Source organism: Chelonoidis abingdonii, chromosome 5 (assembly GCF_003597395.2).
Source record: "Chelonoidis abingdonii isolate Lonesome George chromosome 5, CheloAbing_2.0, whole genome shotgun sequence".
Classification (NCBI taxonomy): domain Eukaryota; kingdom Metazoa; phylum Chordata; order Testudines; family Testudinidae; genus Chelonoidis; species Chelonoidis abingdonii.
The window spans coordinates 19,555,143-19,578,882 of record NC_133773.1 but is presented as its reverse complement, the minus strand read 5'-3'; the positions used below and the strand labels follow the sequence as shown (position 1 = coordinate 19,578,882).

Genomic DNA, 23,740 nt, shown 5'->3' with positions numbered 1-23,740 from the left:
CCCACAGCTCGGCAGTCTGGGATGGGTTAGGCGTGCCTATGCAAATATTTGAGATTTTGCATTCCAGACATTCTTTCCACACTTCCCATACTTCACCACCAGATGTCAGGGTACAGCTCATCCTGACTCTGCTTACATCGAAAAATGACAAAAATTAACTAGGAAATTAAACTTGAATGTAGTTTTAAGGATAATATTTTGCACTCAAGTCAGGAACTTTTGAGCCATATTAAGAAGATAGCTACAGCTTTGTGAAATGTGTGTAAAATATTGGATTTGAATTTTTCTTGAACCAGTGGGGATCAGAAGAAAAGAACAGATAGCTGGAGCTTAGGCAACTCTGCCCCTTGGAGTTCCAGCAACTCTAAGGCTGGCTTCCACCTCTCTCCAGGTGCCCCGTACATCTCATTAGGCAGTTCTGTCTCCTTCCCCTGAGCACCTACAGCAACACTGCCTCTATCCCAAAAGACCAGAGCAGGCTGCTGTTAGTACCTTTTTCCTCTTGCATTTCTGTAAGCACAGAACAGTATCTGCACCTCTTTCTAAATGGCAGCTATTTTAGTTTAAGCAAAACAAAAATAAATCCTCCATTTACAGGCTCTGCTGTGTGATTTCTTCTGTGCCTTACTGCAGACACATTTGAGGAAAGAAGTGGCTGTGTTGTGTCCCCATTCCTCGCTTACTATGGAGCAGCCACAGTTCCCTGATGCAGGAAATATTTCCTACCAGTGCCATGTTTTGGACCTTACTCTTAACTCCACCTCCTGGACAGTATTTCCTCCATTCCCTCACAGAGAAAGAGCTGACAAACTTCACACAGAGAGGCAAAGAGACAGCTACTCATTGAGGCCTTGTGTAGACTTGGATTTAAAGTATGACGTTAGCTAATGTGCTGACTAAGGGCTGGTCTACACTACGGGGTAAAATCGATTTTAGATACGCAATTTCAGCTATGTGAATAACGTAGCTGAAGTCGAATATCTAAAATCCATTTACTCACCCGTCCTCACCGCGCGGGATCGATGTCCGCGGCTCGCCATGTCGATTCCGGAACTCCGTTGGGGTTGGTGGAGTTCCGGAATCGATATAAGCGCGCTCAGGGATCGATATATCCCGTCTAGATTAGACGCGATATATCGATCCCCGAGCAATCGATTTTAACGCGCCAATACGGTGCGTAGTCTAGACGTGGCCTAACATTTTAAAAGTTTAGCATAGGCAAGGCACAGTGTCTTAGCATGGTAAAGTGGTTGAATTTAAGTTTAGTGGGGATTCAAGATGCCACACGGCAGTCATTCGTCTATGCAGTGTACAACCACAGAGCAGATGTCAGATTATTACGTAAGTTTGCCAAACTCTCTAAAGCCAAAGAAAAGCATTGAAAATTTGCCATCATGTTACCTTGTCTAGAATCAGAATTGTCGTTCAAGTGAGACTCCACTTTTGATATAACTAGATCCACATCTAGCTTGAGGGCAGGCTTATGCTTCCAGAGATGGTCAGCAGAGCAGACGATCCTTTTTCTTTCTTTCCAAAGGGAATATCACATTTGTATTAGTGCTCCAGAAAGTTCATCAGTCTTCTGCAGATACAAAGAACCTCTAATAATAATAATAAATACATATATCTCCAATTATTATTTACCTCCTAAAACTGGAAGGGACCTTGAAAGGTCACTGAGTCCAGCCCCCTGCCTTCACTGGCCAGGACCAAGTACTGATTTTTGCTTTAGATTCCTAAGTGGCCCCCTCCAGGATTGAACTCATAACCTTGGGTTTAGCAGGTCAGTGCTCAAACCACTGAGCTATCCTTCTCCCCTCTGTTCTCCTCATTATGGACTACTCAGGTGGTGGTTTTTTCTTAATTCCCCAGTCAGTCAAAACAGGCATGGTTCTTAAGGAAAGAAGGCGTTCAAGAAGAAATAGATGATTTGGTATCTAAAAAAACAATAGCAAGGGCTCTGGATAATACTTTATTCTCTTTTGGGCTGTCATGAATACAGGCTGGCCACTGGATTTAGGATGAGGAAGGCAGTAGCATCAGCTGCTGCTGCTGTGTACGACCCTATGATGTGAGATTTCATAAAGATCAGAAGATAGACAATTGTGCAAGATGAAATAGTGCTACCTAGCTATTGTCTCATGTTTCATTGTTGGAAATGTTTAATGAAGTTCTTGCAGTTGTAATTTAAAAAACAAACAAACAAAAAAAACAAAAACAAAAAAGGGGCAAGCATTTTGAAAGCAGACAAACATACTCTGTTTCCTCGCTAGCAAAGAATCTTCTTGGCAAATAAACTTCAGGTATGTCCTGGAGCAGGGGTTCTCAACCTTTTTCTTTGAGGTCCCCTCCCACCCCCTAGCATGCTATTAAAAATACAACAGCCCACCTGTGCCACAATGACTGTTTTTCTGCATATAAAAGCCAGCAGGGGCCTTAGGCGGTAGGAAGCAGAGTAATTGCCTGGGGCCTCACAGCACAGTGGGGTCCCATAAAGCTAAGTTGCTTAGGCTTTGGCTTCAGACCAGAGTGGTGGGGCTTGGGGTCCTGGGCTTCAGCCCTGCGCTACGGAGCTTCAGCTTTCTGCCCTGGACTCCAATGAGTCTAATGCCATCCCTGCTTGGCAGACCCCCTGAAACCTGCTCGTCGTCCTCTCCCCCGAGGGGCCCTGGACTCCTGGTAGAGAACTGCTGTTCTGGAGCATGAACTGATGACATTGTTCACCTTGTTCGTTCAAATGAAGGTCATAGACATGCTGTCCGCAAACATTTCTTTGTCAGCTTTCGCACTCCAAGACAATCAGACATGCTTAACAATAGCTGGACCGGCAGTGGACGTTACTACAGGCAAACTTGCTGATTTCAAGACCTTAAATAATCTGTTTATCCACTTCATTGCTTTGGTGCTGCAAGCTGCTCCATTGTTCTACAGAGCTGATATCTTTTACAGGTAGTTCCTCCTATTGCAAACCATGACAGCCTGTCTTGGAGAGTTATGACTGACTGACTGTTTTAAGAGAAAGGAGTTGAAAAAGAGTATTCATGACATAGAGGTGCACCAGAGCCACTAACTATTGTATTTCAGATTATTGTTCATGGTGTAGTCATTGGCTCTACAACTGGTTAAATTTTAAGTTAGTTTTAACTGAGATTAAAGCAGATCTTGCCAGATTCCTATATGTAAACAAACTTTCCCACACACCATACAGTGCAATTATACAAGAGAACAAGAAGTTCACTGTTTCACTTGAATGATCTCATTAAGAGCAATACATGCTAGGGCTAATTTAATATTTGCAATTCATTTGTAACTGTATTTGTCTTCTGATGGTGTCACATTTTAGATTTCTTCTAATCTGTGGATGACAGGTATAGGTACAAAAAATTTTTCTATTGAAACTTATCGTCAAGAACCTGGTCTCTGTTTCTGAAATCTCAGCCCCAAGTCGTCCTAATTTCTTTTCTATTCCTAGAACAAATACTAACAAGAGAAATAGGATAGGAGAAATTGGCGTTGTGGAGACAATATATTTCAGTAAATATGATTATTGAGAAGTAATCTTTTTGGGAAATCTAAACACTTAAGTTGTTCTCTTGCAGTGTATACACAAGTTGGCCTTAACCAGCTATTTTGTACATGAAGTTGATATTGCAAATTTAGGATGAATAAACCCTTTCCTTGGCTACATCAAAAATTCACAAACCGAATTTGGAACACCTACACGGATTGGTTGCCTTTTTGTGTACTTTTCAGAGTAATTTGCTTTAAAAAAAAAAAATCCTTTAACTTCCTGGTTTTTAGGGGGCGGGGGAAGGTCTTAAACTTTATTTGTAAGCCTTACCTTGTAAAACTCAACTGCAGTTAATAGTTGTAATGTATTTTTACACTATTATAGGTTCTTAATTTTTCTGTCCTCTTACTCCTGCTTTGATTTTTTTTTTTTTTTTTTAAACAAACCATTACATTAATCGCTATGGCTTGGATGTTATGAAAGCAGAAAAAGGACGCCCTTACCTGTAGCACAGATGGTTCCTGTTCCTTTCTTGTCATGTGGCTAACGAATCCTGCACTAGTGATGGGTAGATCTGCTGTGCCTCTCTAATCAAACCAGCCAGTGCACTGGTACAACAGGCTCCTGGGGATCACAGTGCAAAGCTCTGAATTTGCCTGACTTGCCAGAAGGATATTTACTTAATGATGGGCTGGCAGTGGCTTGTAGGCACTGAAGATCTATGTAATGCTTTTTCAGAGGAAATAGTCTACTGTTATTAATGTCTCATAAAGAGAGGATTTGAAATGTAAGATGCTTGCAGAGAATTTGAAAAATACTAGATAGGATAAGACATAAATAAGTACAATCATTCTGTTTTTCTTTGCATGATATTTTTCTGGAACTTGACAGTTAATATTTAGTACATGAATCACTTTCTTAAACATTATTTTCTGGTCGATAGGTACATCTTTTGGAGCTGTTTCGGCTATTATGCAGAACAACAAATTGAGATGTACTTTGTTACTACTTATCTTTTTATGCATGTTCGTAGAAATATGGGGGAAGTTTATAAGTAAACTAGATTTTTTCACTGATGCTCACAATCCAAGGGAATTTATAACTTTAGTTTTTCATATGGATTAGCTCTAAACTACAGGAAGAACAATTCAGTTTCCTAAGTACTGTGACTCTGGAACCAAAAGGTGCTTCAATGCCTACTATTAAGACATTATTCCTTAAAGAGAAGCACCGCTGAAAAGTGAACATTTATGTACAGATACATATTTTTCAAAAGCCATTTCCTGTGCCTGCTTCTTAATGCTACAGACTTCAGTTTTGTTTGAATAAGAGAGAGATCCTTCAAAATTTCTTTGGTTTGATCCTGCAGTGAGCACCATAAACTTTTGTTTGATATCACAATCCTTTGCTATGGAACATGATTTCCGTTTTGACTTAGCTTCATTATTAAGCAGGAGAAGAAAATGAGCAATTAGACAACTAACCCAGTTGTAAAAATTGGTAGCTGTGGTAAATAGCAGATGTAACAAACTAAATTATTAAAAATAAAAAATAAGTTAAATGGTTTTCTGATTAGCCATATAATGTTTGGGGGAAGGCAATGCCATTTTCAATATGAAAATCTTCAATTTTAATGTTTTGAATATTTTGCATTCAGAAGGAATCAATGATTAAGGGATGAAGTGTCAAGTTGCTCTCACGGGCCATTGTACTCTGCATTAAGGAATACTTTTCTATAGGAAATCAATATCAATATAAAAGCTGTACATCTACTTTTTAGACTTTTATCAAAAATGTTACCATTTGTCTCTGAAACTGACAGTCTTAGCCTGAAAGCTTGTGGTTAAGCTTCAGAACTCTGAATCAGAAGACCTGTGGTCTAGTTTCAGTTTTGGCCCAAACAGTCTATCTAAGATACAAAAAAACTTAACCTCTCGATATGGTAGTTCATCTACTTGGTATTGGCGATCATAGCACCTACCTCACAGAAGTATTTCTAAGGCTAAAATTACCTGTAAAACACCTGAAAACTGTTAGAAAGCTAAGTGGTATAATTTTTTTTCCCTTAGAACGGCATATTAGGCGCATGGATACAAGATTTCCAGCAGTGCTGTGTGAATGTTCTTTAATCCTAACCTAGGTGTGGCATGGAGATAGAGACTTTTTCAGTTCTTGGTGTCTCTGAGATTACTACTAAAAACATGAATTGATATTCTTATTGGCAATTTTTCTGATGTGGATCCTGCCTGTTACGAACAGGACTGAAACCAGCAGTTCATTTCACTAGGCCAATCTCTCATGCTGTTGAAGTGTTGACACCTGTCTCCAATTGGTCAATGATGCTGGCTTCAATTACCCACTTGTTAAACAAGTCCCTTTGTGCTTTGTTCCATGCTGTCTCTCAGTAAACTACCTTCTTGTGCTCCTTCAGTGGCTCCTTGGAACTCTCCTTTTCTGTGATGCCTGCATAAAAACGTTTCAGGCAGTTGGTCTTCCAGCACTCCTGCTTCTCATACTAACCAATATTGTCTCCCTGTGTCCTGTGCATCTCCATCTGTTTGTATCCACCTGTTGTCTCTGGTCTTTTATGCTTTGATTGTACGCTACTTGGAGCAGGGACTTTTTTCTCTATTTGAACAGTGACTAGCACAATGTGATCCTGGTCTGTGCCTGTCCTCCTTGAGACTACAGTAATACAAACAAGTAGGCCACCAGACAGCTGTCTGAGGGCAACAATTTCTGGCCAGTAATAACCCTGGGCTGGATTTGTAGTAATCCCTCAGCTCTGTAGAAGGAAAAGGTTCTTGTTGCATTGCTCAACACCCATTACTTTTTTTCTCTTTTCTAAGGCTGTTAAGTGAGTTGAGTATATGGTGGGCTGTTCTACCAGCCCAGGTAGGAACACCCAAGGCCGTTAAAGGCCCTTGCCTCAGGACACGATTTATTATTTAAAAGCAAAGGACATAAAAACACAATATAAAACACAGCCCAGGAATTCAGGTTACAGACCCCAAAGGCTTCCCCCACTCCTTTTGCTTCCATCAGCCAGCGTGGTGAAGAGGACATTCCCTTCCCCTGTGCACCTGGTTTCCTTTTCATTGTATAATCTGCCAAGCCACATGATAGACAGGGTCCCTTAAACTTTTCCAGGCTGCTGCTGCTGCTGCTTGTCACATTGAGTTTGAGGTAGATACATTTAAATCTATGGGCAATCCTCTATTGTGTGATTTTTAATTTACAGAAACGGTATCCATTTGTAGATTGTGCCAAGCCAATGCAACTGAGCCAAGATAGTGAACCATGGTGGCTTGCAACAGTTGTATTTTAGAAATCTGAAGCAAGAAGGAATAAATCCCATGAGCATTTTATCCATTCCCTAGAAGTTTAATAGGCTGTGGATTATTGTAAACATTCTGGGCTCAGCCTGTCTATACAGATGTTTAAAGACACACTATTAAATACCATGGCATATGTTGATAAGGTTCTTCAAGCTACTTAGAGATGCCTCAAAATGCTATGGGGCCTCTGAGGTGTGGTGATATTGGATTCGGCAATTTTTTCTTTTTGTTGTATACATGCATTGGAATGTTGGCATGACTAAACAAGCTGATGACTGAAAACTATTTAGTATTTTATAATGTTAGTTCAGCTATTTTTCCACCATTATCTTCTTTCACTAAATTTAGGGGGAATCTGAATTTGTAATATCTTAAAAACGACTTAGCCTCTGAGTCAGCCACCATGGTTCACTGTTTTGGCTCGGTTGTCTGGCTGTGGCTTGGTACTATCTAAAAATTCCTTTATGACTAGGGATTTAATTTCATTTTTATCTTGGATTTTCCATCCGCTGGTGTTCTTTCTGATGGAAAAAGCTACAGAATTGTAGTAGCGAGTGGAAATTGATTATTGTGACAAGACATGGCAGTAGAATTTTTATCTTTTGTTCTTTTCACTGCAGGTAGTATGACTTTTTTTTCCTCTGGTGTTACTACATATATTTTGACCAGTGACAGACATGATTTGAATCTGAGGAGGAGTGTGCACTTCTTTTGGTGGGAGGAGGGGGAGGAGCAATTGCTGTTGCTATCCTAGGAAAAGGTCTCATGTATAGGAGTGAATGGTTTTGAAGAAAAGTGTTTGTGTGTTGGAGAAATGGAGGGATATTGAATTCTGTAATCCTGTGCTCAATTTAAAGAGCTGCTTGCCTTCTTAGCAGACATACTGCAAGTAGCTGAAAAGAAAATATATTTTGGATAGTGTACATACTGTTTGACGCAAACCACAGTTAACATAACTCTTCACCAGTATTGAGATAAAATTATCGCATCTTCAGAGTTCACATATTTTTCCTCTGATTACTTACTTTTGTAGACCACAGCATAAATTCCAGTCTTCAGTAAAAGTCTTATTTTTCATGCTAGTAGAATAATTTCTGGCTAAGTCCTGTTATTTCTGTTTATTGCTGTTGTAAGAACTCCCTGTGAAAGCTTTATTTCTTCTTCGAGTGCTTGCTCATATCGATTCCAATTAGGTGTGCGCGCGCTGCGTGCACGATCGTCAGAAGATTTTTACCCTAGCAACAGTCGGTGGGTTGGCTGGGTTGCCCCCTGGAGTGGCGCCGTTATGGCACCGGATATATACCCCTGCCAATCCAACGGCCCTTCAGTTTCTTCTTACTGCCCGTGACGGTCGTTGGAACTGTGAAGCGCGTCTTAGCTGATCTCCACATCCCTAGCTTTCCTTGTAGTTCTTTATAAATAGTTGTTGATAGTTCAATAGTTTACAGTTATAGTTCGTTCTCAGTCGTTTTTGTATAGGTAGTGTATATAGTTGTTGCGGGATCAGAGATTCCCCTTTTCTCCACCCCAGTGCTGGGGCTCATGCCCAGGTCACTGGGTTTCAAACTGTGCTCGGCGTGCCAGAAGTCGATGCCAATGGGAGATCCCCATGACTTCTGTCTCAAGTGCCTCAGGGAATCCCACCTCCTGATAAGTGCCACATTTGTAAGTCCTTTAAACCTAGGACAAAAAAGGAGCGGGACTTTTGTTCGAAGCAGCTCCTCATGGAAACAGCACTTAGTCCAGCGCCCTCGGTACCAAGCGCGGGACAAACTGCATCAGTTCGAAGAGCTCCTTCAGCTCCAGAGCTCTCTGGTACCATGAAAGACACCCGACACTGGGCCCCTCCGGCACCAATCCTTATCTCCGTGTCCCAGGAAGCAGCACAAGACTCCTGCTGCCTCAGCACTGTCAGTACTTCAACTGGAGCAGCAGCCCACGTCAGCTTGCCAGGCTAAGTCTTCTGCCATGGCACCGCTGGTAACGGCACCGTTGATTCTGGTCCTGCAAGGGTCATTGAGTCCGATGCCCCAAAGCTTCCCAGTGCGCACCGTGATTGAGCTCGGTCTCCCATCAACCCCGGAGACTTTTTCCACAGCGCTTGAACTTATTGCGCTTGTGGAGCCATGTCTGCCTCAACCCCTGGCAGTCCATACAGTCCATAGGCAAGCCTGCCCTGATGAGGCCGCCATCCGTGGAAGTAGCTGAGAAGCGTCGATCCCGCCGATTCCGGTCTCACCGCCGATCCCGGTCCCGACGCCACTCGCAGTCCCGGCACCGCTCTCCATTGCGGTCCCGGTTGCACTTGCAGCACTGCTCAGCCTCTTGTTCGCCTGCCCAGTACAACTGGTACCGATCAGGCTCCCAGCACCGTTCCTGGCACCGCTCCTTCCGCAGCCGTTCTCAGCGAAGATCGAGGCCCTGGTCAACCTCCCGGCACTGCTACAGTCGTAGGTCCCAGTCCTGATCACAGTACTGATATACAGCTCACGGTACCATTCCCCGGTGCCATCCCGCGACCTGCCAGCTTGGGACATGGCGACCGCTCAAGGACTCTCAGCACCACCTTGAACTTCGAGACACACTTCAGTGTCGTCTCAGGCCGGTAGCGGGTATTAAACACGGGGTCGTGACTCGGAGGCAGCCAGCCACACCTTTCCAGAGGACCAAGGTCATGACCAAGGTCCCACCCAGTGGTCCTGGACACCTTGGGCATATCATCAAGCCCAAGGTGTTCCCCCGGCTGCACCACGATCTGCAACCTTGTAACACCGCATGCCAGAGGCGACTGTAAGCCGGCCTCCTCCAGTGGGCACGGATGATGCTGCTGAACCACCTGCGGATACCTAGGCCCCACCTGCGTCTGATACCAGTCCCCAAGAGCAGGAGCCCCCACAGAACCCTCTCGTCCCTGGCCGCCGCCGCCTCCTCACCCGATGAGGCGGTGGCAGGCACATCCTCCTCTGGCCCTCCCCCAATTGACCTGAGGGCTCATCAAGACCTTCTGCGAAGGGTGATCCAGAATATGAACTTACAGGTGGAGAAGGTCCCTGAGATAGAGGACACAGTCGTAGACATTTTATTGGCAGACATCCCTACCAGGGTGGCACTGCCCTTTATCCACACTATACAAGCTAACGCGGATACGATCTGGCAGTCCCCAGGCTCCATTCCTCCCGTGGCCAGAGGGGTTGAGAGGAAGTACATGGTACCTTCTAAAGGGTATAAATACTTTATATGTGCATCCTCACCCTTGCTCCTTAGTGGTGGTTCTATCCAGGCAGGCTCCCTACCTGCCCTGGCTCTGTGCGGCTCCTTGAAGTGGCCAGCATCTCCAGTTTCTAGATGATATATAGATGTTAACCAATAGGATGACCAAATGTTTTGCATTTAATTTTTAGCTTCAGGGCTTTGTTTTCCATATTGTTAGCTGAAGCTGATGTTGCCACTGATTTAAAACCTGTTGCCTTCCTTTGACGCGTGGGGCATGCGTCACTTGCCGGAGGATTCTCTGTACCTTGAAGTCTTTAAACTCGGATTTGAGGACTTCAGTAGCTCAGACATAGGTTAGGGTTTTATTACAGGAGTGTGTGGGTGAGATTCTGTGGCCTGTGTTATGCAGGAGGTCAGACTAGACGATCGTAATGGTCCCTTCTGACCTTAAAGTCTGTGACTCTATTGCTTTTGCATCATATCTCCGACTCTTAAGGGAACCACATATGATGAAGCCTGCCCTGATATTGCTGCCCAACATTGCTCCTAGAACAAAAAAATGTCCTAAGTGTTAAGTGGAAGCATCTAAAAGGAAGCCCGTGCAGGCAAGAATGGCCCTAGTCAAAGAAATGGAGGTAGCAAAAGCATGCAAGGGCAAATGAAGTGGCTTCAAAAATTTTCTTCTCAAATAGGACTTTGTTTTCCTGTCAGCCACATCCTTTCAGTGGGAGTTAACATCTCTTGATATCACTATGTCTTTAACCATGAAAGAGAGAGCTGCGACTACTTTCAGAAGTAGGTCAGATGTAGACGTGTATATTAGTGCTTTTTTGTTAAGCTCTCCAAATGGTGTGTCTGCTGGATTTTCCCACTCAGTTCTTATCAGGTCAAGAAGTATTATAAAGGGGGATATATGGTTCTTATTTAGATTCTGAGAGCTGTGTTAGCAAGTGATCTCATGGCACTTTCTCCAAAGCATCTTCCTTGAGGGAAATCATCTTGGGGACTATATAATCTTTATACTACTCTTTCAGGAACAGTTTCAAAAATGCCCCTCAAAAACTTATTCTGGGGACTGACTTCCTATGGCTCTGTTTGAGAGTCTCCCATAGCAGCCCTTCCTCCCAGGAAGAGTCTTCTAAGAACACCAGACACTGTAGTGGTTTTTAAAAATTTCATTCAAATGGAGTAGGAATCATGATGTTAGAGATCAGAAATACCCATTAAGTCATGTAATCCATTCTCATACTGGTGTATTTTTGTTCCCTAGAGTTAATGGTTCTCATACTGCAGTTCACAGAGCTATTTCTTATTGTCCATGGATTCTTTCTGGTGATCCATAAAAACATTGGTCGAATATGCTATAAAATATTGCTTTTTAGTGCTGTCTCCATTCTAGTCTCAATTAAATGTCCTTAAATGAAGGAGTTCCTTGACTTCTGAAGTTTTGTAGTCTAGTAGTGGATTTATATATATAAAAAAACCTTTCCTCTCTAGATTATAAATGTAGCTAGTTTTGGACACACACATGTTAAGTTACATTGAAAAAATAAAGAACTACCTTTGTGGTGAATAGCATTTGGTGTAAGATTGTAGTTAATTATTATTTACCCAATTATGAAGTTTTAGATTTTGTTGGACTGCAACTTCAGTCAGATCATACATCTTAATGAGTGTTGTTTTACATAAACTTGAATAGGTATAATTGGAAGTCATCTATTTGAATAGCTGCTAGACAGGGATAGCTCAGTGGTTTGAGCGTTGGCCTGTTAAACCCAAGGTTGTGAGTTCAGTTCTTGAGGGGGACATTTAGGGATCTGAGGGCCGTGCATATACACACAGAGCACCTGTCAGGAACAGTACTTGGTCTTGTTAGTGAAGGCAGGGGACTGGACTCAGTCCCTTCCAGTTCTATGAGATAGGTATATTGCCATGTATTATTAATTGCTGAAATTTTCAATAGAGAATCAGTTTTTATTATAAAAGATGGAGATTGTATGGCACTAGTTAGGAGTGCAGGGCTCAGAGGGAACTATGATCTGGGACACTAATGTTCTGCAGGAAAAACCCTAGGAACAGAAAAACATGGAATTGAAATTGAGGCTTAAGTTTGCAGTGATGCTGATATTTAAATTGGTAAAAAAAGTCAGACCCTAGGAACAGGTGCAATTGCACCTGATAGTGTGTGAATGGGCTGTTAAGAACAGTGTGTAGATTCTCAAACTTTTGTACTGGTTACACCTTTCACATAGCAGGCCTTTGAGTGCAACCCTGCTTATAAATTAAAAACACTTTTTAATATATTTAACACCATTATAAATTCTTGAGGCAAAGCGGGATTTGGTGTAGAAGCTGACAGCTCACGACCCCCCACATAATAACCTCATGTCTCCCGAGGGGTCCTGACACCCAGTTTGAGAACCCGTGTGCTAGCAGCTACACTTTCAGTTTTTCTTCCATTTAGGAAGTGTGTGAGAAGTATTTTGTAAGTAAGGTCTTAATTAAATGGGTATGCAGATGTTTCTGTTACCTGGTTTTCTTTCAGTTCTGGTTTTAGATCTGGTTTAATATAGGCAGGACTGGTAGCACTTCCTATTTGCCCAGCACTTTTCATTTTAAGATTCTGTTTTCAGCAGCTTATAACTTTGCCACACTTTAGCCATGTGGGTTGAAATTCTCCATGTATGTGCCTCACGCTTTTTTTTTTTTTTTTTTTAACTTCTGACAAAATGGTTTAGAAGTTTCCAGGCAGGAGGCTAGGAAAAAAATACATTTAGTTCATGTTAAAAAAAATTCTATTGACCTTTTTTTATGAATAGCACTGGTGTTCTTATGCTGTGGAATAGGGACTAGAAACATGGCAGGGACATGCCCTTTTTTGTTAGTAATGTGCCTTTTGCTGTCACTGTGAAAATCTGCCCAAATATAGCTAAGAAACCTTTGAAAAAGTGCACTGTGTTCATGCTCAATTGAAATTTAGAGTTTACCTGGTAAATTTTCCCAAAAATTCCATCTCTACTAGGTATACTCAATCCCAAGGTCGAGCAAGACTCTTTCTGCAATTATATCTCTGAGCAGTTGCAGGCCAAGCTGAGTCAGGCACATGAACTGAGAGCAGGGATACTCCATTCCTGTACTGTCAGGGTACATCTACACAGGGATAAAAGCCCCACAATACGGCTGTAGCTGGCCCAGGTCAAGTGGCTTGGTTTTGCAGGGCTTGTGCTATAGGGCTAAAAATAGCTGTGTAGATGTTTGGGCTTGGACTGTAGCTTCAGGTCTAGGATCCTCCATCCTTGAAGGGTCCCAGAGCTCTGGGTTCTGCCTGAGCCCAAATATCTGTACAGCAATTTTTCAGCCCTGAAGCCTGAGCCCTGCAAGGCAGAGTCAGCTGACTTGTACTAGATGTGGGTTTTTTATCCCCGTGTAGACATACCCTGAGTGAGAGCCTGGAATAGAGTTGCAAGATTCCTGATTCTCAACATTCCTCTGCTCTCATCAATACTTGTGCAACCCAATAGCCAAGTGTGTGCTTTATCCCCATAAAGGATAACAACTAGAGCTGTCAAGTGTTTAAAAAAAAAATTGTGTGATTAATCACACTGTTAATAATAGAATACCATTTATTTAAATATTTTTGGATGTTTTCTACATTTTCAAATATACTGGTTTCAGTTACAACACAGAATACAAAATTGACTGTGCTCACTTTTACATTTATTTTTTATTACAAATATTTGCACTGTAAAAAAAAATAGTATTTTTCAATTCACCTAATACAAGTACTTTAGTACAATCTCTTTATCATGAAAGTTGAATTTACAAATGTAGAATTATGTTTCAAAAATAACTGTATTCAGAAATAAAACAATATAAAACTTTCGAACCTAAAAGTCCACTGAATCTACTTCTTGTTCAGCCAATCACTCAGACAAACAAGTTTACAATTTGCAGGAGATAATGGTGCCCACTTCTTATTTACTGTGTCACATGAAAGTGAGAACAGGCGTCCATATGGCACTGTTGTAGCCAGCGTTGCAAGATATTCACATGCCAGATGTGCTAAAGATTCATATATCCGTTCATGCTTGAACCACCATTCCAGAGGAGGTGCATCCATGCTGATGACACATTCTGCTTGATAATGATCCAAAGCAGAGCGGACTAACGCATGTTAATTTTCGTTATATGAGTCAGATGACACCAGGAGAAGATTGATTTTCTTTTTTGGTGATTCAGATTCTGTAGTTTCCACATCAGAGTGTTGCTCTTTTAGGACTTCTGAAAGCATGCTCCACACCTTGCCCCTCTCAGATGTTGGATGGCACTTGAGATTCTTAAAACTTGGGTCGAGTTCTGTAACTATTTTTAGAAATTTCACATTGGTATCTTCTTTGTGTTTTGTCAAATTTGCTGTGGAAGTGTTCTTAAAACCAACATGTGCTGGGTCATCATCCGAGATTGCTATAAAATGAAATGGACGTAAAACAGAACAGGAGACATACAGTGCTCCTCCAAGGAGGTCAGTCACAAATTTAATAAACGTGTTGTTTTTTTTAACAAGCATCATCAGCATGAAAGCATATCCTCTGGAGTGGAGGCTGAAGCATGAAAGAACATACAAATGTTTAGCATATCTGACACACAAATACCATGCAACGCTAGCTACAAAAGTGCCGTGCGAAGGCCTGTTCTCACTTTCAGGTGACATAAATAAGAAGCAGGCAGTAGTATCTCCCACAAATGTAAACAAACTTGTTTTTCTTAGTGATTGGCTGAACAGGAAGTATGACTGAGTGGACTTGTAGGCTCTAAAGTTTTACATTGGTTTGTTTTTGAGTGCAGTTATGTGACACAAAAATGTACATTTTAAGTTAACTTTCACGATAGAGATTGCACTATAGTACTTTGTCTGAGGTGAATTGAAAAATACTATTTCTTTATGATTTTTACAGTGCAGATATTTGAAATAAAAATAATATAAAGTGAGCGCTGTACATTTTATATTCTGTGTTGTAATACAAATCAATATATTTTGAAAATGCAAAAAAAAATCCACAAATATTTAATAAAGTTCAACTGGTATTCTATTGTTTAACAGTGTGATTAATCAAAATTAGTTGACAGCCCTAATAACAACCTATTATTGCTATCAGTTACTTGATAAGCGCAAGCGGCAGAGGTCTGTGAGGAGAACACAAACAACTCTTCTCATTCTTTGTAGTCATAGGCTTCGGACCTACCACTGATGCTAACATCCAAGCTCAGTTTAAAACCATAGTTCACTCAGGTCTAATGTGGGCCTTTATTCCTACAGTATGCATCACAGATTGACTGACCGGGATGTTGAACAGAATCATGGAAGTTGGGCAAGGAAAAACTAGTTTTCCTGATCTAGCTGTGTAGGTGTTTATATGGCTTCCTTCACTGTCATATCAGTATGCCACAAATCACTACTGAATATATTTGCAGAACACCCCTGTGAAGTAGGTAACTTTTTATTATTTCCATTTTATGGATAAGAGTACTGAGGTCCAGAGAGCTTGAGTTACCCAGGACCACAGAGGAATTCAGCTAGAGATGGAATTGTAACCCAGATCTTATGAATCCATTGCCTATTGCCTTAAACATAAATCCAACTACAGAGGTATAGTACATGATTTTTGTCAGCATATCCATATTCTGATGGCTGTTTATATTTCTTCACTCCAGTATCTAATCTTAATCAAGACTTCTGATTATCAAGTTTTTTTGTTTTTATTTATTTTAATCAGCAGGTGAAGTATATAAGAAGATGCAAGTCTTCCTTTTTTGCATAGCATACTGTTTGGGTAGGTTTAACAAGGCAGTTGAGATGGCTTTTCTGTTGGTGTATGCTTAAGGAGGATGTGAAAGGCAACTACTATCCAGTAAGTCAATATGCAAAAGGCCCAAGGTTGCATCCAAATCTGTCTCCCTTATATTTTGCTGTGCTGTTATCCATTAGGTTTGACAGCCTGGACTGATTTATTACTTTGTTTAGAGTTCCTAGTGTTTTGTGACTTCATTTAAAGCAAAGAATTTTTGATGGTTTCATTAAAATGAAATAAATTAGTTTTTCTGTTCAACTGTGAACATTTGGGCCTTTAAAATTTCCTTTTTCAGTTTGAGACAGAATACTCTATTTTGGGGTCTCTTGAGTTTTCACGTTACTGTACTAATGACAGTAATATAATTAAGTCATATTCAAGAGTTTGGGAATAGCTTTGGGGCTCTGAGTAGCACTGACTCCATTTCAATTTGAACAATACTATGTATGAATCACTCTGATTTTAAGTCTTAATAAACTCAATGAATGTATAGACTTCTATGGTTTTGTCATATAACGCCTTTTCACATTCAACGGGCCAATGAGACTCTCCGGCAAGGTCTGACAACTGCTGACTTGTAGATTTGAAAGAAAAGGCTGACTTCTTAAATTTTGACTCTTGTTTTTGTAAATGTTTTATATATTATCTATAGTTCTCCATGTCCACTGAATTGTTTCATATTTCATATAGTTCTCCATATCCACTGAAGGAAGGAAAAGAAGTAATTGGCTTAATCAAGGGAAATTTAGGTTAGATATTAGGAAAAACATTCTAATTATAAGGATAATTAAGCACTGGAATAGGCTTCCATGGGAAGTTATGAAATCCCTATCACTGGAGATTTTTACCAACAGGTTAGATAAACTACTGTCAGGGATGGTCTGGGTATGCTTGGTCCTGCCTCAGCGCAAGAGATTGGACTAGATGACATCTCCAGGTCCCTTCCCACCCTACATTTTTAGAATTCTGTGATTGTACAAAATTATTTGCTGGCATCAGTCTTGGTCCATGCCTGATTTTTGGTCTCTGGCAGCTTGGCAAGTTATTGTGTAGGCCTGGCTTGGTATGTAATAGAACTGTACCATGTTTCCAAGTGTCTGACTAGACTGTAAATTAAGTATGTAAAAAATATTAAGGTCCAGTTTATCAGAAGAATATAGCCGCTTTTTCTGGACTCTGAAATCTTTTATCACTATCTTTTAAGAAGTTAAATACTAATAATACATTCCATTAGAATTATTTTCATATAGCGATGAATAAATTCACATTAGTAATGCGGTGTGAAAATTTATTTTCTAGATTAAAATCTCAAAGTAAAATGGACACTTGGCATACGGTATACTTGTAGGAGTAAAGTACACCTCTACCCTGATATAACACGAGTTCGGATATAATGTGGTAAAGCAGCTCTCGGGGTGGGGTGGGGTGTCTGCACGCTCTGGCGGATCAAATCAAGTTCAATATAACTCGGTTTCACCTATAACGTGGTAAGATTTTTTTGGCTCCCAAGGACAGCGTTATATTGAGGTAGAGGTGTATTGGACTGTTCAGTAGCATTTTAAAGTTGTGACGTCTTAATTCTAAAAGAGCTTATATTTTACAAACAGCAGTACTGAAATGCTATCAACTTGAAGCCTGAAACATAAGATCCAGTTTTCCCCATCTTGGAACACATCATGCCAATTGTTATAGTACATTAAATTATATTGGCCTTTAGGATTAAGTTGGGAAGGTGCATTTTTTAACTGGCTTTATTTTTTTAAATGTGAAAAATATTTTTATGTCATTATTGTATGAGTTTTACTCAAGTAGTTCATTTTCCTTTCTAAACAGGATAGAAAGAGATTTCCAGAATTCAGCAAGATGAATATGGTCAAGAGAATCATGGGCCGGCCACGGCAGGAGGAGTGTAGCCCTCAGGATAATGCTCTAGGGTTGATGCACCTGCGCCGACTCTTCACAGAACTTTGTCATCCTCCTCGGCACATGACCCAGAAAGAACAGGAAGAAAAACTTTACATGATGCTGCCAGTGTTTAACAGGGTAAGCCAGGTGATCTGATGAGACTTTCCTGGTACTGGCTAAGGTCTTGTCTACAGGGGGAGAAAGTCTGGAGTAGCTAATGTGCACTAGCTACTTTGCACTAACTCACTGCATAGACAAATTCACACCCTATCTCAATCCACGCTAATTTCCTTGTGTAGATAAGTCCTAAGAGTATTTATAATCTAAATTTGGTGGAGATTGTTTTCCTTTAGAATTGAAGGGATTGGGAATTTTCAGTGGAAACACAACAGGAAATGATAAATTTTTTAGTTGCCAACATTTTCCTTTTTTGATGTTTAAAGTTAGGAAATCTCTAAGGATGCATAGCAGCCTGAGGTTTTGTTCCCTTTTATTAACTCTTCATTCTAAAATAGGGATCTAAACTAGCTTCTAGATTGTCTCCAAACTATTTTGAAAATCTTGCTTTCACATGAAAGTTTGAGTCTGCATGTTCAAAAGCCCAGGTTATGTTCAGACTCAGAAATGATTCACTTGATGCTGACACTTCTTTCAGTTTCCAGTCCCAGTTGTGATGCCACATTGCACTGGAAAAACCCAAGTCCCCAGCCCAGAGGGGTTTTCTTTATAACACTGGGAAGTCTTTTGTCTCTGTTATTGTGGTACTTTAATATGAGTAGTTCTTTTGAGGACTGTTTCAGCTACTTTGGAAGGCACCGTATATTTCTGTAGTGTAGTATTATCTATCCACTAGAGAGAGATCTAGGAATGCAATTGTTTGCGTTTTTTGCAGGTATGTGGTTGTATATACTATTAGGGAGGATTGGAAGCATCAATAAATTGAAGATGAAACATTTTAATAAGCAAACCTGAAAAGAAAAGTTATTTATCAAACTCAGAAAATAACCTAAAATTTGCTTGTTAAAGGTTATTTTTTTCATTTTTACAGTGTGATGTATTAAACTAGTTACATGCTGTTTAGAATGATCAGCCAATGTCAAAATATTTTGTTAATGTAGTTTTCTAGGCAGTTCACACATTTGCACCACAGTTTGCCACCATCAACACACTCTTCTTTCAGCAACAAAGGATCTGTAATATTGAATTAACCTATTAAGTAGCGTGATCAAGTAGATAGGTCTCCTGAGTCCCAATCTAGTTCCCTGGGTTTTGTTCCGAGCTCTTCCACTGAACATGCTGCGTGACCTTCGCTGAGTTCTCTCTTTGCCTCCATTTCCCAGCCCACCTTTTATCGTGTTTGTTTAGGTTATAAGCACTTTTGGGGCATGGACTGTGTGTGTAGAATGTTCAACATAATGAAGCTTTGATCTTGGTTGGAGCTTGTAGGTGCTACTGTAATACTTACAAATCTGTGATCCATCAGTAGTTGAGATTTTAAAAGGTAAATAATATCTTATGCACCTGATGAATCACTTAATTGTAAACACACAAGGAAGACTGGCACTAGAAAAGGTTCAGAAAAGGGCAACTAAAATGATTAGGGGTTTGCAGAGAGTCCCATAGGAGGAAAGATTAAAGAGGCTAGGACTCTTCAGCTTGGAAAAGAGGAGACAAAGGGGGGATATGATAGAGGTATATAAAATCATGAGTGAAAGTGGATAAGGAAATGTTATTTACTTATTTCCATAATACAAGAACTAGGAGTCACCAAATGAAATTAATGGGAAGCAGGTTTAAAATAAATAAAAGGAAGTTCTTCTTAACGAAACGCACAGTCAACTTGTGAACTCCTTACCTGAGGAGGTTGTGAAGGCTAGGACTATAACAGCGTTTAAAAGAGAACTGGATAAATTCATGGTGGCTAAGTCCATCAATGGTTATTAGCCAGGATGGGTAAGGAATGGTGTCTCTAGTCTCTTGTTTGTCAGAGGATGGAGATGGATGGCAGGAGAGAGATCACTTGATCATTACCTGTTAGGTTCACTCCCTCTGGGGCACCTGGCATTGGCCACTGTCGGTAGACAGATACTGGGCTAGATGGACCTTTGGTCTGACCTGGTACGGCCGTTCTTATGTTCTTAAGAAAGTTCCTTCCTGATCCTATAATAACTAGATTTGATTACTATGATTGTACCCTGTTTTATCTAGAAATTCTATTGCTGATGAAATTAACTGTTGTTTTCTTTTAAAACCAACTGCAGTAATTGTGTGTAGACACAGACAGCAAACTGTCTTTAGTGTCTCTGCCAGGATCTTGCAGACTTGAAGGAGAAAATTAACAAGATCCATCATTAGCTCCTTCTGCTTCTTGTCTCTGTTTTCTCATCTCTCCCTGTAATCATGTCTCCTTTTACACTAGTCATTGACTCCAATCTCTTTGAAAGAAACATGCTCTTAAAATCCATTTGTTTGGTTGCTGCCCTGTCCTCTCCCTCGAATCTCTCTCACTATATCTCAAATGGTTCTCCCTGGCTAGCTGTCTGGTTTTTGACTCCACCCTCATCCTCCTTGGCCTTTCTTAGATAGCGTTGATCACTTCCTTCTCCTGGACATCTCTTTTCCTTTGTTTTCATGGGCCTCTCCTCTCATGGTTCTCCATTAATTTTTCTGATTGCTCTTTCAGCCTCATCTTTGATAAGGCTCCTCTCCTTTCCTCTCTGTATAAATCTCAGAGTTCTGCCTGTGTTCCCCTTGCTTTCTCATTTGATCTTGTCTTCATCCACATTTTGTTACTTCTGTGCTGAAGACTCATTAATTTTCTTCTGTCTCATAAACTTATTGGTTTCATGTATCTGAGTTCTCAGCTTGTCATATTGTAGGGCGTACTGCTGTGTAAATTCAATCCAGCCATAACTGATCTCTAGAGCCCTGCAAATCCACAGATATCTGTGGATCATTTCTGCAGATCATGAATTGGGTGCAGATACAAATTTAGTATCTGTGCACGGCTCTACTGAGCTCCCTATTTTTTTCTTAACCCCTTCTTTTTTTCTTTCTCTCAGATATTTTTAATCTGTCCTCTTTGGAATCCTCTCTCCCAGTAGAAATCTAGGCTATTGCCAAATGTTGTCACACTTTGTTTACAACCTCTCTAAAATCTGAATCTCTTCTGTCTGTCTTTTAATGTTTGATCTTAATAATTAGTATTTTCTGTTAACTTTAATTTCATATTTCCACACACCATTCTTAATGGTGCAGAAACATGATGTTCATGCTTTGATTTCTAGCTGTATGTTCTGTGGAAACTTTTTTTTTTTCTCTTCACCCCAAACTCTTTAAATTATTAAAAATAGAACTTTGTGATAATGAGGTGGGAGTTGGGAGTGTGCACATTGTGCTAATGAGGTCAAGGAATACTGGTTTAGAGAGAGACCAGCGGCTGTGCCTGAAGTGGAGAAGGTTCTGAGACTTCCACCATAATGCTGAAGCTGGAGCCAGTTTTGGGGGTTCCATATTTGTATCCATGTGACCAGAATTTAATATTGCACTTCAGTTGCTGGAAAGGAAGACTCTGGCCATTTAAAGAAAAAAAATGTATTGGGTAACTGCATAGTCTCACTCTTGAGATATACGCTGACCAGTGCAGCAAAATGGTAGAACTTTCTGTAAACAGTGCCTGATCGAGTCCTTGCTTCACCCTTCCGAACCTCCTCTCACCATTCAAGCACTCTCTGATGGCCGAGCCATAAAAGGAGGCACAGCAGAGGTTTCTGCCTCAGTTCGTACGTGAACCTTCTTCAGATGGTGTGTATTATAGCAGTTCTTGATAAGTGCCTTTTTCTTGTAGCTAGTTAGTCTTTAGTAGTTAGTATTACCGTTTAAGTTTTAGTTCAGTGTCAGCCCCGCATCAGTGACTGATTCAGAGATCAAAAAACACAGATTCAAGATATGTTCATCAGGCTCCATGATCTTTTTTCCATCAGGTGCTCACGCTTGATGTTCAAAATGTTTAGGAGAGGGCCCTTGTGATGAATAAGGGGAAGGGTAGCAAACTTTTGTGGATGCAGTAACATCAAATCCCTCCTTGGCAGCTGTACTGGATTGCCTTATCTGTAAGGGGTTAAGCAGCTCAAATAACTTAGTTGGCACCTGACCAGAAGGACCAATGAGGGAAGAAGAGGCTTTCAAATGGGGAGAAGGGGAGAGGGTTTGTTTTTTTTTGTTCTCTGTATTGTTCCGTCTCCAGATGGAGGGAGAAGCCAAGCAGGTACAACAACATCTGAAAATATACCTGGAATAATCCATCTAAAACCACAGAAACTATGAGTAGGGCAAGGAAATGAGTTAGGTTATCTTTTGTTTGGTTTGTGAATTTTCGTATGCTACAGAGGTAGTTTCATTCTTGTTTTTGTAACTGTGAAGCTGAGCCTAGAGGGGAATCATCTGTGTTTTAAATCTTTTTATTACCCTGTAAAGTTACCTTCCATCCTGATTTTGCAGGTGCGATTCTTTTCCTTTTTTCTCTTAAATAAAGTTCTTCATTTAAGAACCTGATTGATTTCAGTGTTATGAAGACAAAGGGTCTGGTCTCTGCTCACATTGCTAAGGCAACTGGTTGGTATATTATAGGAAAGGGGGGTGAAGGGGCTGCGGAAGTATATTTTGGGGGGGATAGGGATTCAAAGTGACCTTTCCCTGAATTGTGTAAATCACTTGGTGGTGGCAGCAATACCGTCCAAGGGCAAGGAAAGGAATTTGTGCTTTGGGGAAGTTTTAACCCAAGCTGGTAGAATATAAGCTTAGGGGGTCTTTCATATGGGTCCCCACATCTGTACCCTAAAGTTCAGAGTTGGGTCAGTGGGGGGGAACCCTGACAGCCTCCTTCATATTGTACCATCTGTGGCACCTTTTGCCCCACCTCCCAGAAGAAAGAGGCAGAATGGACTTGAAGCTCTCTTACTTCAGGAATCTTTAATTGCAAAACCTTTTGAATTGGAGCTTTTGAAAGTTGCTGAAAAGAAAAATCAGAGGTCCAAATCAGCATCGGGCACTGCCAGATCTAGAAAGCCAAGTGTGTTGAAAACATTAGCTTCTGCACTGTGCTTCAGTTCCAAAATGACCAAGCATACAGTAGCTTAACCTTTGGACTGAGCTATAAGAAAGGTACAGGCTTTGACTGATGCAGTTATGGGGAAAGAGCAGAATATGACAGATGTTCTTCAGATCTGGGACTCTCAGTTCCGAGGAAAAAGAAGGTTACTTACTGGGGTGCCAGGAAGATTGCCTGTTCGGGGATTCTTTGGATCCTTTGGATCAAGAATTCAGTACAGAGCTGAAGTCTTCTTGGACTTTAAGGTAACGTGTTATTAGAATGTTTCCATGCAGTGGTTCCAAGGAAGCTGTCAGAACACTGTATCTCCATTGTTCCTAGTTATTTTATTATTATTACAGCACCAGTACACTTGGATCCACATCATTTCTCAGATCCTTTCAGTTCCTCATCGAAATTGGGCAAATGATATTTGGACATAAAAATCTTTTCAGTTTTCCCCTCCAGACAAGAGACAGAAGGAGCACTTCACCACATAGATCTACAGGTAATTTACATCCACTCTGTAAAACTCCTACTGAGTTGCTGAGGAAGACAGTATCTTCTTTGCAAAAGCAGCAGAGAATCCTGTGGCACCTTATAGACTAATAGACGTTTTGGAGTGTGAGCTTTCGTGGGTGAATATCCACTTCATCAGATGCGGGTAGTGGAAATTTCCAGGGATAGGTATATATATGCTAGCAAGCAAGCTAGAGATAACGAGGTTAGTTCAATCAGGGAGGATGGGGCCCTGTTCTAGCAGTAGAGGTGTGAAAACCAAGGGAAGAGAAACTGGTTCTGTAATTGGCAAGCCATTCACAGTCTTTGTTTAGTC

At 40.8% G+C, this 23,740-nt stretch overlaps 1 protein-coding gene across 5 annotated transcripts in view; it reads left to right on the top strand.

The window, feature by feature from the left end:
- The window catches only part of WDFY3 (WD repeat and FYVE domain containing 3), a 320,770-nt gene that overhangs the window by 69,714 nt on the left and 227,316 nt on the right, over positions 1 to 23,740 (top strand). For all 5 annotated transcript variants that reach the window (XM_032764847.2, XM_075066120.1, XM_032764845.2 and 2 more), the window contains exon 3: positions 17,745 to 17,954. In XM_032764847.2, coding sequence (XP_032620738.1) covers positions 17,775 to 17,954 — 180 coding nt within the window. In that variant the 5' untranslated portion in view covers positions 17,745 to 17,774. The remainder of the gene's footprint in view (positions 1 to 17,744; positions 17,955 to 23,740) is intronic.